We start from the raw sequence: 15,207 nt of genomic DNA on the forward strand, positions 1-15,207 counted from the left end.
AGAGCTCAAGAAGGGAGGAGGAGGGAAGAGAAAGAGGAGGGAGGAGGAAGAGGGGGAAGAAGGGAGGAGGAAGAGAAAGAGGGAGGAGGGAAGAGGAGGGAGGAGGAAGAGGAAGAGGAAGGAAGGTGGGAGGAGGGAAGAGAAAGAGGAGGAAGCAGGAGGGAGGAAAGAGGAGGGAAAAGGGAGGAGGGAAGAGGAAGAGGAGGGAGAAGGGATGAGTAAGAGGATGAAGGAGGGGAGTGGAAAGACGGAGGGAGGAGGAGGAAGGAGGAGGGGGAGGAAGACTTCAAACCTATTGTGTTAATTTTTCCTTCAAGCTCTTAGTCTTCATCAGCAACCTTTCGCTCCGTGCTAAGGATGCAGAGACCTTAAGATGACAACGGCATAACAAAAGATGAGAACATAAGCACACAAAATAAACATATTTATTATGCTAAAGAACAGATTTTATTATCATCCCAAAACACTAAAATAGCCCATGGCATGTAATTTAAGACACAATATAAATGACATATACAGTCTGGTTCCTGCCCCGCCCCGCCCCCATGGCTGTTTTTAACTCTATCTTGGGTAGGGAGGCTTTAAAATGTTCACTCTTTAAATGACCTTTATTAAAGTTATCAACAAACCACAAAGGGAGAGTTACTTCAGGGGGGAAAAAATCTTAATATAAAAGAGATGACAAATCCTGGGCCAGGCGGGGTCAAGGAAAACACTTCATTTGCCGTCTATGTTCTGTCCGCAGAAAAGCCTCAAACTCTTCTGTAATTTGAAATTATCCTAAATTTAATATTGCAACTTCTCCAAAGTGCCTCCATTAAAAACTGCAACTCAGGCGGTAGGAGAGGGGAAGTGAGAAGGGGACATCAGGGACTTCTGGCTGCAGGTCACAGAGTCTGTCCAAAGCAGAAATGGCAAGACTCGTCATGGCCGAAGCGAGGCCTACAGGAAGCGGAGGGCATAGCCTGTGGACCTCCACCTCCAGCGGGGGCCGAGTGAGCTGAGGCAGGCAGCATCTGGACGCTAGCCCTTGAGGATGGGTCTCCATGATTTAGAACTCTGTGCTAAATGGTTCCTGTCTGATCTTATGCTGGGGGATCAATCGCTTCCCCGGGGGAGGGGGCTCTTCGAAAACATCCCTCTGCATCCACCGGCGAGGTGTGTCTGATCACAGGAATCAGAGCAGGAACGGCTGCAGCGTACGCCAGACTTAATGCAAAAGAAACTTTAAGACAACCTTTAAAATTAATCTGCTATTTTTATTGTTCTGCTTGAACCTTAACTATGGCATCAGAGACTTGCTAATCTGGAAGATTGCTGAGCCAGTGACCCCACGACTATCTGCAGACCATCTGAAGTACTTGAGAGTGGTTTCTCGTCTTCTACTGTTTCCTCTGAAAACACACGATTTAACCGGTCAAGGGACACGCATCTCGTCTTGTCTTCTGGGAGAACTTCGTAATGGGTGTGAGCACACGGTAGCTGGCACAGCCTGGAGTATTGGTAAGACAGTTCTGACCCGGGGCCTAGCCCCTTGGGGACAGCACTTAGGGGTTCGCCTCTGAGGAATCCCATTTCCCTCAGTTTTGGATGGCCTGGCCATCCTGACACCCAGGACTCTCCTTTGAGGTTCTGTCCACGGCTGTGTGTGGCTCTGAGCGCTCTTCCTGGCCAGTCACTTCCTAGTGCATCCCAGATGTCACCGGACACCCCAGCTTCTGAAGGAGCAGAGGATCGAGCTGCAGCCTTGCCTAGGGAGGCTGCTGGAGCTGAACTTCTCCCCACTGATCCCTTCAGAGACTGAGGCTCTTTGAAGCCACTGTGAAGTACGCGGCTGGCCTTGCTGTGATCTTCCTTCATTTCTGAGGATGCTGCCGCCGTGGCCGGTGACTTTCCATGGGTATCTGCTATAGGCTGGTCTGTCCAAAAAGGCACATCTGATGGGCTGGGGTTCCCCTTCTGACTTCTTTTCTTAAGGCCACATGCTAGTTTGTCCAGGTCACCTCCATGTGACTGCTTTACACGGGCCAGGCAAACACCCAGGGTCCCTCTCCCAGCCCTCATGCTTTACGCCCTCTGATGCAGTGAGTCGGGTGATGCCTATCAGTCAAGGACGGCCTTCAGTGGATCTCAATATGAACCTGGAAAAGATAATCAAATGAGAATTCTGTGACAGAGGGTTATTAAAACAAACATTCTCTCTCTCTCTCTCTCTCTCTCTCTCTCTCTCTCTCTCTCTCTCTCACACACACACACACACACACACACACATACATATACATATACATACATACACTATCACCAATCACTAGGTCCTTGTGGAGTGGGGCCACAGAGCTGAACTGGAACCAGAGAGTGAGAAGCACTGCCCATTGTCATAGGTCACCCTGAATCCCAGACCACAGGCGTACAGTGCAGAGACAGAGGAATGGAGACCATAAGTTCAATGCCATCCTTGGCTACCTAGAGTCTGAGTCAGCCTGTGCTACATTGAGGCTCTGACTCAATCAGATAAATATATGAATAAAGTATAAAGATACAAATTATCAGTCCCTTTGGACCCAGACCTTATAAAGCTCCCAACCCCATGTCAGGACTACAAAAGAATCAACACTGTTTGGGGTTGGGGTTTTTTTGTTTGTTTTGTTTTTTGAGACAGGGTTTCTCTGTGTAGCCCTGGCTATCCTGGAACTCACTCTGTAGACCAGGCTGGCCTCGAACTCAGAAATCCGCCTGCCTCTGCCTCTCAAGTGCTGGGATTAAAGGCGTGCGCCACCACTGCCTGGCTAAGAATCAACACTGCTAACTTATGGCAAACACCCCTGCCCAGCAGAATGTGAGTGATGAGCTGATTTCCCAGGACACGGAGTCAGTTCCTCCACAGCCACTCCCCTCACCCCTGCTGAAGACGCTAAGAGCTCAAAATGTAACCGAGGAGTGGGAGAAAGGCTCCCAGCTTTGTCCAAGATCCCCAGGGCAATCGGGAGCCTTTCCGGGTGGGTCAGCCAACCGGAGAGGTGACAATAGGCCTGACCCAGTTAGGCAGCTGCTGCCCTGCAGGACGGATGCCTGTCTCCTCACCTTCCCCAGCCTGGCTATTAATGGCCTCAGGCACCTGACAGTCCAGACTACTGCTGCTTTGTAACCCAAAAATACCCTGCTCCCAGGACTCTCCAAAGCAAATTAGCAAGGCTGCTCCTTAGGGGACGGCGAGGAGTCGCAGTGAGTAGGGCAGTGGGCCTCGGTGCGGTGACTGACTGGTGAGCACACTCTAGACAACCCGCCTGCAGGGGGGCAGCATGGGGTGAGTGGGCCCTGACTAGGCTCGGGTTGGCGGTAAATTACTAGGGAGGATGAGGAAAGGCGCCACCACCACCCTCTGAATGAAGCTGACTCATGACCACAGAGAACACGTCACCGAGTTCCTTCTGACCAGGCGTGTGTCTCTGCATCACACCTGATCTCACAGAGCCATATGCCCTGCAGCCGCGCCTCGTCTGCTGGTCACATATCTGCTCAAGAGCACATTTAGTAAACGGAAGCTCCGCCCAGCTCTGAGGAGCCGGGCATCCTTGTGTCAGGCTGTGGACTCAGTGAGGGAAGGAAAGCACTGGGCGCAGTGGCAGCTTTTGTACCAGTGTGGGCGAGTGTCTCGGGATAAATGAGAGAGGCTGCTGGGACGTTTGGTAAAGTGAGGAGCAGAAAAGGACCCTGAGCAGCCAGGTGCACCTCGGTGGGCCGCCAGTTCAACTCCCAGCACCAGGGATCCGGTACCTTCCTCTGGCCTCTGTGGGCACACACACCTACAGATAGAATGTTCACATTAAGATGAAATAAGGGCTAGGAAGACCTCGATTCCAGTTCCGAAATCCACGGGGAGGCGGTGGCTTTTATTCCCAGCACCAGGAAGGTGGAGACCTGTGGGTCTTGCTGGCCAGCCGGCCTCGCCTCAGGCCAGTGAGAGAGATGTCTTAAGAAGCCCGAGGAGAGCACAGAGGAGACCCTGGAGCTCGTCTTTGGCCTCCACACGCACTGCCTCCGGAAGTCAGTGAACCTCCTATGGTTGGTCACGCAGGGCTGTGCTCAGTGCTCAGGAAGAGAACAGAGAAAGGAAAATCAGGAGTTCAAGGTCATCCTCAGCTATCAGGGATGCCTGACGCCACCTCAGGGCAACACCAGACCCTGTCTTTAACTCTCCCCTCGAAATAAATATGGAGGGAGAGGAGATACAGCCCGATGGTAGAGTGAGTACTCGGGTATTTAAAAAGCTCTTAGCTGACTTGGTTGTTTTGTCCTGTTTTTGAGACCAGGGTCTCACCATGTAGCCCTGGCAGCCTAGAATTCACTCTGTAGACGAGGCTACCCTCGAACTCAAGGAAATCTACCTGCCTCTGCCTCCCAAGCACTCGTGTACATGCCACACCTGCCTAAGCCTTTGAATGGGTTCAACATCAACAGCAGCAGCAGCAACAGCAACAACAACAACAACAACAACATACATACACACACCACACCCCAGTAGCAGCAACAACAACATACACATACCACACCCCAGCAGCAGCAACAACAACATACACACACCACACCCCAGCAGCAGCAACAACATACACACACCACACCCCAGCAACAACAGCATACACACACCACATCCCAGCAGCAGCAACAACATACACACACCACACCTCAACAACAAGCACACACCATACCCCAACAACAAGCACACACCATACCCCAACAACAACATACACACACTACACCCCAGCAGCAACAACATATACACCCAATACTCCAACCACACCCCACACCCAACAACCACACACCATACCAACAACAACCACATACCATACCCCAACAACAACCACACACCACACCCCAACAACATACACACCCCACACCCCACACCCAAGCAGCAACATATACATACCATACCCCAACAACAACATACACACATTCCACACCCCAACAACAACAACCACCACACACACCATACTCCAAGTTGAAAGGCGCCAAGCAAGAGGCTCCATGCCTGTAATCCAGGTATGGAGAGGAGAGGCCAAGGAAAGAGGCTCTCCAGTTAGAGACCAGCATGGACTACATATGAAGACTGTGACAACATGTGAAGTAGGCACCAGGATACATGTGAACCCCTCATGTCCTTGGGGCTGGGAAGGGATTTTTAGTGACAGCTCACACTAAACATTAAAAAAAAAAAAAGATTACTAACCTTTGACTCAAAAAAAAAAAAGTCAGGGGTACAGAGAGGATTCACCAGGTAAGAGCACTGGCCGCGCTGGCAGAGGACTGGTGTTGGAACTCAGCACCACATGGCTCATTACAAGCACCTGTAACTCCAGTTCTACGGAAGCTGATGCTCTTGGGGCCTTTGAGGATACCAGACATGCAATATGGGGCACAGACATATGTGTGGGCATTCACACCTGCACAAAGAATAAAGATAAATCTTTAAAAACAATTTTCAGGCTGTGCATGGGACACAGTACAGACTTGGAATCCCAGCACTTGAGAGGATGCAGGAGGGGGGATTCTAGCTCAAGGCCAGCCTGGACTACACAACGAGCAAGTGTCTCAAACAGGCCAGCCTGGACTACACAATGAGCATCTGTCTCAAACAGGCCAGCCTGGACTACACAATGAGCATCTGTCTCAAACAGGCCAGCCTGGATTACACAATGAGCATCTGTCTCAAACAGGCTAGCCTGGACTACACAATGAACTGTCTCAAACACCCTTCCCTCAGAAGTAAACAAACATAAGCATGACCAATAGACAAAGCCAAAATACAAGACGCTAAAAAACTGTTTGCTCTTACAGAATTTTTAAAAACTGTGCATAGGTCCCTCCACATTTAGAGAGGAGGGGTAAGGCAGGGTCTTCTGCAGCCCTGAGGCAGCTAGGTATGGCTGGCTGGTGCCTCAAGGCACGAGGCAAGAGGACCATTATGGGCTCCAGTTCTGTGAAGATACACGAAGTCCCAGGACAGCCTGCATATGAAGTCAGGGTGGGGTTGGGAAACCCCGTCTCCATAAACAAAGTCAGGCTGGGAAGAAGACGGCTGGGTGGGTAACAGCACTTGAACCTGAGTGTAAACCCACCATACTTAAAACAGATATACACTCCAAAAAAAAATAGGTGTGACCACGCCAGCACCTGTAACCCCAGCATCTCCAGGATGGAGGCAAAATCCAGTAGCTGCTGGCCAGCTGGCCTAGCTAACACAGCAGGCTTCCAGTTCAGTGAGATGACGTCTCCATGTGCACCTGTATAAGCATCCACACTCATGCACATGCGCACGCATGTACACACACACACACACACACACAAATGCCCATAGCAACATTACTCAGCGAGACAGTGACAACAACCCAAAGGTCCAGCAGCCAACTGGAGATTATCTGGAGAAATGGCAGCTATTAATAGATTCCAAGTGGGATCCAGCAGTGGAAAAGCACATTGGTGGAAGAACTGGGGCTGTCCAAGTAGCATGCTCACACTAGAAGGGGGAGGGGGCGGTGTCTTGCAGGGCTTCCCAAAACTGTTTAACCTTCCAACCTACCTACCTTTCTTTCCTTCCTTCCTCCCTCCCTTATCCATCCATCCATCCATCCATCCATCCATCCATCCATCCATCCATCCAAGAGACAGGGTTTCAAATAATCAGGTTGACCTCTAATGGCTATCCAGCTGAAGATGACCTTGAACTCTGGATCCTCCAGTTTCCACCCGTGTGTACTGGGACTCCAGGCCTAGGACACCTTGCCTTGGTTGTATATTGTCCTAGTGAAGCCTAGGGCTCAGGACATGCTAGACAAAGTCTCCTCCAGCCAGGCCACATTCCCAGCGCCCGTATTCATCCACTCACCTGCCCACTGGCTCGATGCTGCGGTCTTTGGACAACTGTTTATTAAGGCCGGAGTGACGGACTTTAAACCATTTTCAAACCTCCATGTTTAAGTCCATGTTCAACTGTGTGGGGAAGCACCAGACTCCCGCCCAGAGCACACCCACAGCAACATCTGCTTCTGCAACCTCTCCTCCCACCCCTGCCCTGACAACAGCCATCCCAACAGGTGTGCCGCGGCCTCCCACTGCTCCTGAGTGACGTGCTTTTTCCTACAGCCCAGGATCTTCTCAAGGACACACTGGCCCTCTGCTCACCTCCTCAGAGACGCGCTACTCCAGCACTTTGCCAATGACTGCGTTGGGCTGCTTGGGTTTTGGGTTTTTTTTTAATTTTATTTATCTATTTTTAATTGTAAGAAATCTTTCTATATTTAGGGTATTAATCCATTTCTGAATTAATTTACGAATAAACGCTTTCTTCAGTTCTTGACCATGTTGGGGATGGCCTAGGACCTCAGCGTCCGTGCTAAGCTAACATCTGACGGCTGACCTACACCTTCAGCTTCTCCACATTCGTTCTTCTCGCATGCAGAGTGAGTTCGTGTTTACTCCGATTTATTGCATCTTACAAAACTATCAGGTGAAGAAACTGGCTCTTCTCTCCCCAGATACAGGCGGGCCGGGGTGGCGCCTGGAGCCCAGGGCACACAGGGCAGCCCCAGAAGGAAAGTGAGCACTTCCAAACTCACTTGTTCCTATCGCCTTATATATGAGAACTAGCTGGTAACATTAATCTAACTAGAGTGACCCACATGCTTTAAGACAGGTGTTACGTGTGATGGACACACGTGTGAGTGCATGTGCCAAGGTCAAAGGGCAATCTCTGGTGTTGGCTCTCAGCCACTCCACAGCCCCAGGTTCATACGCTGCAACATCTGCCCGAACCACACACAATTATCTCTAGAACGCTTTCAGAAACAAGTTAAGAGAGCCTGACGTGGTGGTACAAGCCTACAATCCCAGCAGAGTCCCAGTAGCGTAAGCTACAAAGTGAGTTCTAAGCCAGCCTGGTGAGCCTGTCTCAGAACAACTAAGCAAGCCCAGAATCCAGGAAAGAGGCTGGAGAGACGGCTCGGAGGCTGAGGGTGTCTCTGCTGCTCCCGAAAGGACCCAAGTTCCGTTCCCAGCACCCACACTGGGTAGGTCACTAACACCTGGAACTCCAACTCCAGAGGAGCCAACACCTTGTCTGGCCTCCAGGTACACTTGCATAAACACACAAACACACATACACACATTTAAAAAATAAAAAAGAATGGAGGTGCTGGGCCAAGTCAGGCAAGGAGCTTTTCCTGGTACCAGGCCAAGACTGATAACCCAAATCTGATCTCCAAGTCCAATGTTATAGAGCGAGAGAACTGATTACACGAGCTTTCCTCTAATCTACACACATAACAAAATACCAAGAAAAACAGAAGCTGTCCCAATGCGCTTTGCACACATGTGCCGCTTTCTTCCTGGCTCACTGTCCCAGCCTCCAGCTTCCTGCTGTTCCAGGGGTGGGTCCTGGTGACAGCTCGCCCTGTCCACATTCTGCGCTCCTCTCTGGCCCAGACATCAATGTGGTCACAGACCTCACCTCTGCCAAAGCTTTGCTCAAGCATCCCCTTATCAATGAGGTCGTCTCTGTCTTATTCAGAATGCCAGTCAACTCCCCTTCCCTTAGAAGACATGAAATGTTTCCATGTGATGGAGCTCTGAGAATGGGTGGTGACAACTGCCCGATATGGAAAGGTTTTAACATCCCTGAATCCTACACTTAACTGCTATGATACTTTCGTCTTTTGAGATGGGGGTCTCATGTGACCCAGACTGGCCTCAAACTCACTCTGGCTGAAGATGACCATGAGCTCCCCATCCTCCTGCCTCCGGCCCCTAAGTGCTGGAGTCATTAGCTTGTACCACTGCACCTAGTTGGCAGGATAAGCTTCCTTAGAAAATTTCCTCCCTTAGCATCTCTACATGGGATTCCAGGCCTGTAGCACAAAGCCTGGCAAAGTGAAAACTTACTAAGTACAAGGGGAAGATAGATGTCCAAGTGGTGAGGTGGCACAAACCCCACGAAGTGAGAGTTAAATGGGTTCAGGGAAGAGATGAGCAGCTTGGCATGTGAGACTGACCGCTCAGTGGGGAAATGCGCTTGCTGCCGGATCACTAGAGTCTGAGCCCCAGGACCCACACAGTTGGAGACAAGACACTCCCGTAGGTAGTGCTCTGACCCGCCACACATGCACACACGCACATGTGCTCACACACACAGATATAATAGAAAATGGAGATTAGAGTCAGAAACCAGGGATGTAGCTCAGTGGGACAGTGGGTTCAGTCCCCAGCTGGGCGGGTGGTGGCGCATGCTTTTAATCTGGGGCAGAGGCAGGCAGATTTCGAGTTCAAGGCCAGCCTGGTCTACAGAGTCAGTTCCTGGACAGCCAGAGGAGAAACCTTGTTCAACACCTTGCTGAGCATGGGCAGCTGCAGGGAAACAAGGTCCCTTGGTCTGGTGATTGCCATCAGTGTCCACAGCATCTTTGCTCTGTTCTTTGCAGACCTTCTCTTTGGGTAACCTGGGGCTAAGACACTCGATTCATGTTTCTCAAGGCACTTCTATAAGTAAAAGGTTGTAGATGTGGCTTGTCCAGAAGGCATTCATGATACTGGTTATGTTTGTTGGTTTGTTTTGGTTTTTTCAAGACAGGGTTTCTCTGTGTAGCCCTGGCTGTTCTGAAACTCACTCTGTAGACCAGGCTGGCCTCAAACTCAGAAATCCACCAGTCAAAGGTGTATGCCACCAACACCTGGCTTTTCTTTTTTGCTGGTTGGGGAGGGGCAAGGTCTCATATAGTCCAGGCTGGCTTTGAACTCCAGATCCTCCAGCGCCTACCTTCCAAGTGCTGGGATTATAGGTGTATGGTACTACGGCCCACCCAGATAGTTTTTACTATCTGTAGCGATTGGTATAGATTCTCGCTTTTTATATCTGTGTGAAATTCCCGTGTTATATGAAGAAATGGAGTGCTGATAACCTCAGATGACGAGGCCTGCTTAAAAGCAGGTCTCAGTGGGAGCTGATGCGCCTAGACCTGCTGGGACTAGATGCCCCAAGGTGGGGTGGGACCCAAGGGGGGCTCCCCTTCTCTAGGAGAAAGGAAGAGGGCAATAGGGGAGGAATTTGTAGGGGTAGGACTGGGGGCAGAGTGGGCTGTGATTAGGATGTAAAGTGAATTTTTAAAAAAGCAGCACTTTCTTCCTTTTCTTTCTTTTTTGAGACAGAGAAACTGTGTAACCTTGGCTGGTCTAGAACTCACGATGTCGACCAGGCTGGCCTTTAACTTGCAGAGATTGTCTGCCTTTGCCTCCTGAGTGTTGGGATTACAGATTGCCTGGCTTTAATTTTTAAGATTCTGTGTTATTTTTAATTGGATGTGGGGGGAGGGCATGTTCAGTACAGTGCCCTCGGAGGCCAAAAGAGCTCGAGAGATTCCCTGGAGCAGGAATTATAGCTGCTGGGGGCCACTAAGCTCCAGCCCCCCCCCCAACAGTGGCCAGCCTCCCCCAACAGCAGCCCCCCTCCAGGCCCTTCATCTTGGGACAGGGGTCTTGTCACTATGTTGTCCACACTGACCACAGACTGGCGAGGAGGCAGCTCAGTGAAGAAGAACTTACACACACACACACACACACACACACACACACGCACAATTTGTCTGCAAACAATACTTTTAGAAACATTTTCGCTACACGTGGTTATCTGTGTATAGAGTATACATATGTGGTCGCTCCAGTACTCACAATCCTCAAGAAAGGTTCTACATATGTGGTCGCTCCAGTACTCACAATCCTCAAGAGAGGTTCTTTTGACCGTGTGGGCCTTGGGGCTCCAACTCAGGTTGCCAAAGTTGGTGACAAGCACCTTTAACCACCTCGCTGGCCACAAACAGCTTTGTTTATTTTTAAAGACTTATTTATTTGCAGGCTGGAGAGATGACTCAGTAGAGAGGAGCACTGGCTGCTCTTCGAGAGGACTAGGATTTGATTCCCAGCACCCACATGGCAGTGCACAACTATCTGTAACTCTAAGGAATCTGATGCATTCTTCTGGCCTCCACAGGCACTGGGGTCAAGTGTGGTGCACATATATGCAGACAATACATTCATACATGAAAATTAAAAATACAATGTTTTGTTAAGGTCTGTGGTGCGCGAGCCTGCCTGGGGTCTAGAGAGCTTGAACTGAAGTTACTGCAGTCATGAGCTTCCTTGTGGACGTCAGGGAAGGAACCCAGGTCCTCTGCAAGAACGGCAAGTGCTGCTAGGCTGTGAGCCTAAGGAGTGTCCCCTTTAGTCTACTTCTTATTATACTTCTCTTTACCCAAAATCAGAACACCTAAACTCTCACGTTCAGTTAGAGATTGTTCTCAAATGAGCAGAAGACTCCTAAAGCCTTCAGGGGAACTTAAAGCATCAGATAGAAAGATTCCAAGGAGAGCACTGTAACCCAGAACCCCTCTCTCGCTCCCCCAGGATGAACAGGCCCTGGATCAAGCCTAAAACCCCCACAGGGGTCTCAGAAACCCTTCCTGGCTAGGCAGTGGTTTGCGTCTAACTCCAGTGTGTGCTGAGGAAAAGGCAGTGGTTCTCTGTGAATTTAAGGTCAGCCTAGTCTATGTAAGGAATTTTACAGAGTTCCAAGCTAGCCAGGATTGTACAGTGCAACCTTGTCTCAAAAGAGAAACAAACAAACTTTCCCAAAGCACTTAGTGAGACTATCTTTACCTCTACCTGGGCCCACTTGACCCTGAATTAAGAGAGCCCATGTCTGGTTCCCCAAATTTTCTAAAAACAGGCTACACCTGAATCAGACCTTGATCTGGAGCCTACCCAGCTGCCCTGGATATCATGAGGCCTGCACTAATTCGTGGCTCACACCGCTCTTATTATAGATCTGTTTCCCTCCTCCTAATGCATTTGCCTTCCTTTGGCACAGTGCACGTGCATACGCACACCCCGTTATGAAATGTGCATTTGAATCACCCTTCCAGAGATGATCTCACGGTCCTACAAACACATACGCAATTAGGAAAACACTGGGTATGGAATCTGCTCATTTACTGCTTATAGAACAGTGAGCCTTCGCCACTCCTGCAGTGAAGAAAGCCCGTGCCCGGTCACAAGAGTTCCCTCTGAAAGAACTAACCTGGGAGACTGTCCCTGCCGAGGAAGACACTCATCATACTCAGGAGCAGGAAGAGAATGAGTGAATGTAAACTTTGTGAAGAGGAGGAGCCCCTGGCAAAGCCCTACTCAGCCATCACGGTGCAAGCTGGGTGAGGGGTGAGTGGACCTTGCTGTGGTCACATTTAAGGATGCCAGGACATGACATCTCTGTTCAGAAGACTTCTCTAGGGAGCCAGAGAGATAGCTCAGCTGTTAAGGGTGCTTGCTGTTCTTGTGCAGAGACCTGGAACTCAAGCAGTTCACAACTGCCTGCAACTCCAGCTCCAGAGGATCCAGAGACCTCTTCTGGCCTCCTACTCCTCCTCCTCCTCCATCTCCATCTCCTCCTCCTCCTCTTCCACCTGCAGATAATCACACATATATCCATACATACACATGATATATATATACACATTACACACACACACACACACACCCCTCTAATTGACCAGTGGAAAACAAATAAGACACAAAATTCCAGGCTAACAACTGGAATAGCCTGGCCTCGAGAAGGGTTCACAGAGAAATGAATACATTTTGGGGGTTTTGTTTATTTAGATATGGTCTCAAGACATAGCCAAAGGTGACCCTGGGAGTCTCTTCTCTCCACCATCCAAATGCTAGGACTACAGACATGGGTCACCACAACTAGTCTATGCAATACTGGAGACTAAACCCAGGACTCTGCACACCAGGTAAACACAGCCCACCTCCTGAGCTACATCCCTAGCCTGTTTTTTGTCTGTTTGCTTGTTTTTAATGTTACAAAACACAGCAACCCAAGATAAAACATTTTGTAGTAAGTAAGCTCTTGTAGTCTTTCATGTCATTTTGTTAGATGGGTCAAACGTAGACTGCAGACAGTTTTGCTTTATTCCCCAAAGATTTCTTTTTCTTTCTGAAAACTCTGAGCTAACTTGATGTTTAAAAATCAGGATGTCTGATTTCTCTCAGAGGAGGTTGCTAGATCTGGCAAGACCAGAGCCGTGTTTGTACAGGTTGGTAACTGGCAGGAACACAGGTTTTCTGGTTCACCTCGACTCCCACACCCAGCACTCTGTAATCACTTGTGGCACCTGCTGTAAAGCTTTGACGATTCTGCCCCCGTGGCATGGTATCACTTAAGATGCCACAAGCCCTGTTTGTGCTTGCCTAGCATTCAGGAAGTTCCAGGTTGATCCCAGCAACACCTCATAACCAGGTTGGTACACACAACACGCCACCCCCCCCCCCAAAAAAAAGAGCAGATTTTCATTTGGGCCTCAAAATTGGTTTTTCTTAACTCCTTTTAACCAATTTTGATCAACATGATTGGATTCAGATTTCATGTGATCTGTAACCACCTGTGTCAGGGACCATTTACACACACCAAATCCATTTACTCTGACTTGACCCAACTGCAGAAAAACTAGGTACACTACACTAAACTGGTTCCTCTGCACACCTGGGAACGACATATGCACAGGATGTCTGGAGCTGGGGCGATTCCTTGCTTATAGCAAATGTAAAGCACCCACCGGGTTCATTTCCAGAACCACAAAAACCAAAAAACTGTCAGATTGTCAGATTACATGCTTCCCAGGGGTGGAGCCGAGTCCTTCCTTCCAACACAGCCTGTGCCACTCCAAGGTGTGTAAACACAATCCAAGGAAGTTCGCTATCGAGCCTTTCTTACATTTTGAGACAGAACGCTCAGACCTCTCCGCTAGACAAAAAAGCATTTTGTAATTCAAGAGATGGAGAAATGTCAGTCATTTCCAGCAAATGAGGCCTCCAGAATGCTGCTGCGGGCATGCTGTTAATCCACATCTAAATTGTTTCAGGCCTCTGAATCTGTTTTCCCTCTTTCTCTCATCCCCATTTCTAACTCCTGGCCAGAATAAATCGGAAACACTGGTCAAGACACCATTAACTTTCAACCTAAGGTACAAGGATAACATAATAAACCGTCACAAAGTTTGGGGATCCGGAACTCAAAGGAACTCGCAGCTACAGGATTGCCAACAATTTGTCTTTTTTAAGGACAAAGCGTCCTAAGGGACCTTCCTGTCATCTTTCCTTGGACCCCACCCCGAGATGCGGAACCTACCCTCTGAAGCATCCTCTATGCAGAGTGGGGTTACGAGGGGTGGAGGGGGGAGATTACGCGACGTTTGGTACCCACTCAGCCTCAGGCTGAGAGCACGAGCCCCCAAGCACCTGCATCCCGCCCAGCCAGGTGGGCAGGGATGCCGAGGGCGCGGCTCACCTACCTGCAGGCGCACGTTGAGCATCATGGAAGCCACGATGTAGAGGTAGGGAAAGTTGATGCGCAGCCGCCAAGCCAAGTCAAAGAAGATGAGCAGCGTGCGGGTCAGCCCCTTGCAGAAGACCCCATAGGAGCGGGCGGCGGCCGAGCGCGACAGCCGGACAGCCAGACCCGACAGAGCCGTCGCCATATAGAGATCCGCGGCGCTCCCACTGCCCGCCCGCCCTCCCTCTCCGCGCCCCGTCGCCCAGGGCCTCCTCCCCCGGGCCGCTGCTCAGCGCTCAGCGATCTCACGGAGCGAGGGAGACCGCGGCGAGGCCGGCAGGAGGGCGGGCCGCGGGGGAGCTGAGTCTGCGCGTCACTCTCCTGAGGCGCCTCCGCGAGCTACCACCTAGATTCCCGGCCGGGCCGCGCGGCCTGACGTCACAAAGCCGTCCCGCGCCTGCGCAGGCGACAGACTCCGCCTCCTGCCCCGCCCCACCCCTCCCCTCAGGCGGCTTTCCTGGCAAGTGAAGTGCGCGTGCGTCGGAGAACAGAGTTGGCGGCGTTGCGTCTAGCGCCCTCTAATGGTGAGGTTGAGAATAACAACAGAGGGAAAGTGGCGCGGTGGCTCTAACCTGTTAATATTCCAGACTGAGGCAGGGAAACTACAAACTCAAGGCTGGCTGCTCCTCCAGAGGACCCTCAGTTCAGTTTCCCGTACCCACACTAGGTGGCTCAAAATCACCTGTAACTGGCTCCAGGAGATCCAATACCTTCTGACCTTCGTGGGCATCTGCACTGATTTGCACTCACATCCACATCCATATAAAAATTAATCTTTA

General features: G+C 50.3%; 2 protein-coding genes across 4 annotated transcripts; both read right to left on the bottom strand.

Annotated features, from left to right (window-relative positions):
• Positions 1-407: 407 nt before the first annotated feature.
• Positions 408-2,064, bottom strand: Fam220a (family with sequence similarity 220 member A). The gene has a single exon (XM_052167946.1). The coding sequence runs from the start codon at positions 2,062-2,064 to the stop codon at positions 1,291-1,293; it is 774 nt and encodes a 257-aa protein (XP_052023906.1). The 3' UTR covers positions 408-1,290.
• LOC127672643 (small integral membrane protein 10-like protein 2A) lies at positions 2,043-14,818 on the bottom strand. 3 transcript variants are annotated; one of them, XM_052167948.1, is made up of 2 exons: positions 14,388-14,813; positions 2,043-2,141 (listed from the first exon to the last, which is right to left on the bottom strand). In XM_052167948.1, exons 1-2 carry the CDS (start codon positions 14,571-14,573, stop codon positions 2,121-2,123), a joined length of 207 nt encoding a protein of 68 aa, XP_052023908.1. In that variant the 5' UTR covers positions 14,574-14,813; the 3' UTR covers positions 2,043-2,120. The 3 variants fall into 3 exon arrangements, with proteins under 3 accessions (XP_052023908.1, XP_052023909.1, XP_052023907.1); XM_052167949.1 differs by lacking the exon at positions 2,043-2,141 and adding an exon at positions 5,234-5,438 and having other exon boundaries at positions 14,388-14,816; XM_052167947.1 differs by lacking the exon at positions 2,043-2,141 and adding an exon at positions 12,380-12,497 and having other exon boundaries at positions 14,388-14,818.
• Between the last annotated feature and the right edge of the window lie 389 nt (positions 14,819-15,207).

Source organism: Apodemus sylvaticus, chromosome 22, assembly GCF_947179515.1.
Source record: "Apodemus sylvaticus chromosome 22, mApoSyl1.1, whole genome shotgun sequence".
Classification (NCBI taxonomy): domain Eukaryota; kingdom Metazoa; phylum Chordata; class Mammalia; order Rodentia; family Muridae; genus Apodemus; species Apodemus sylvaticus.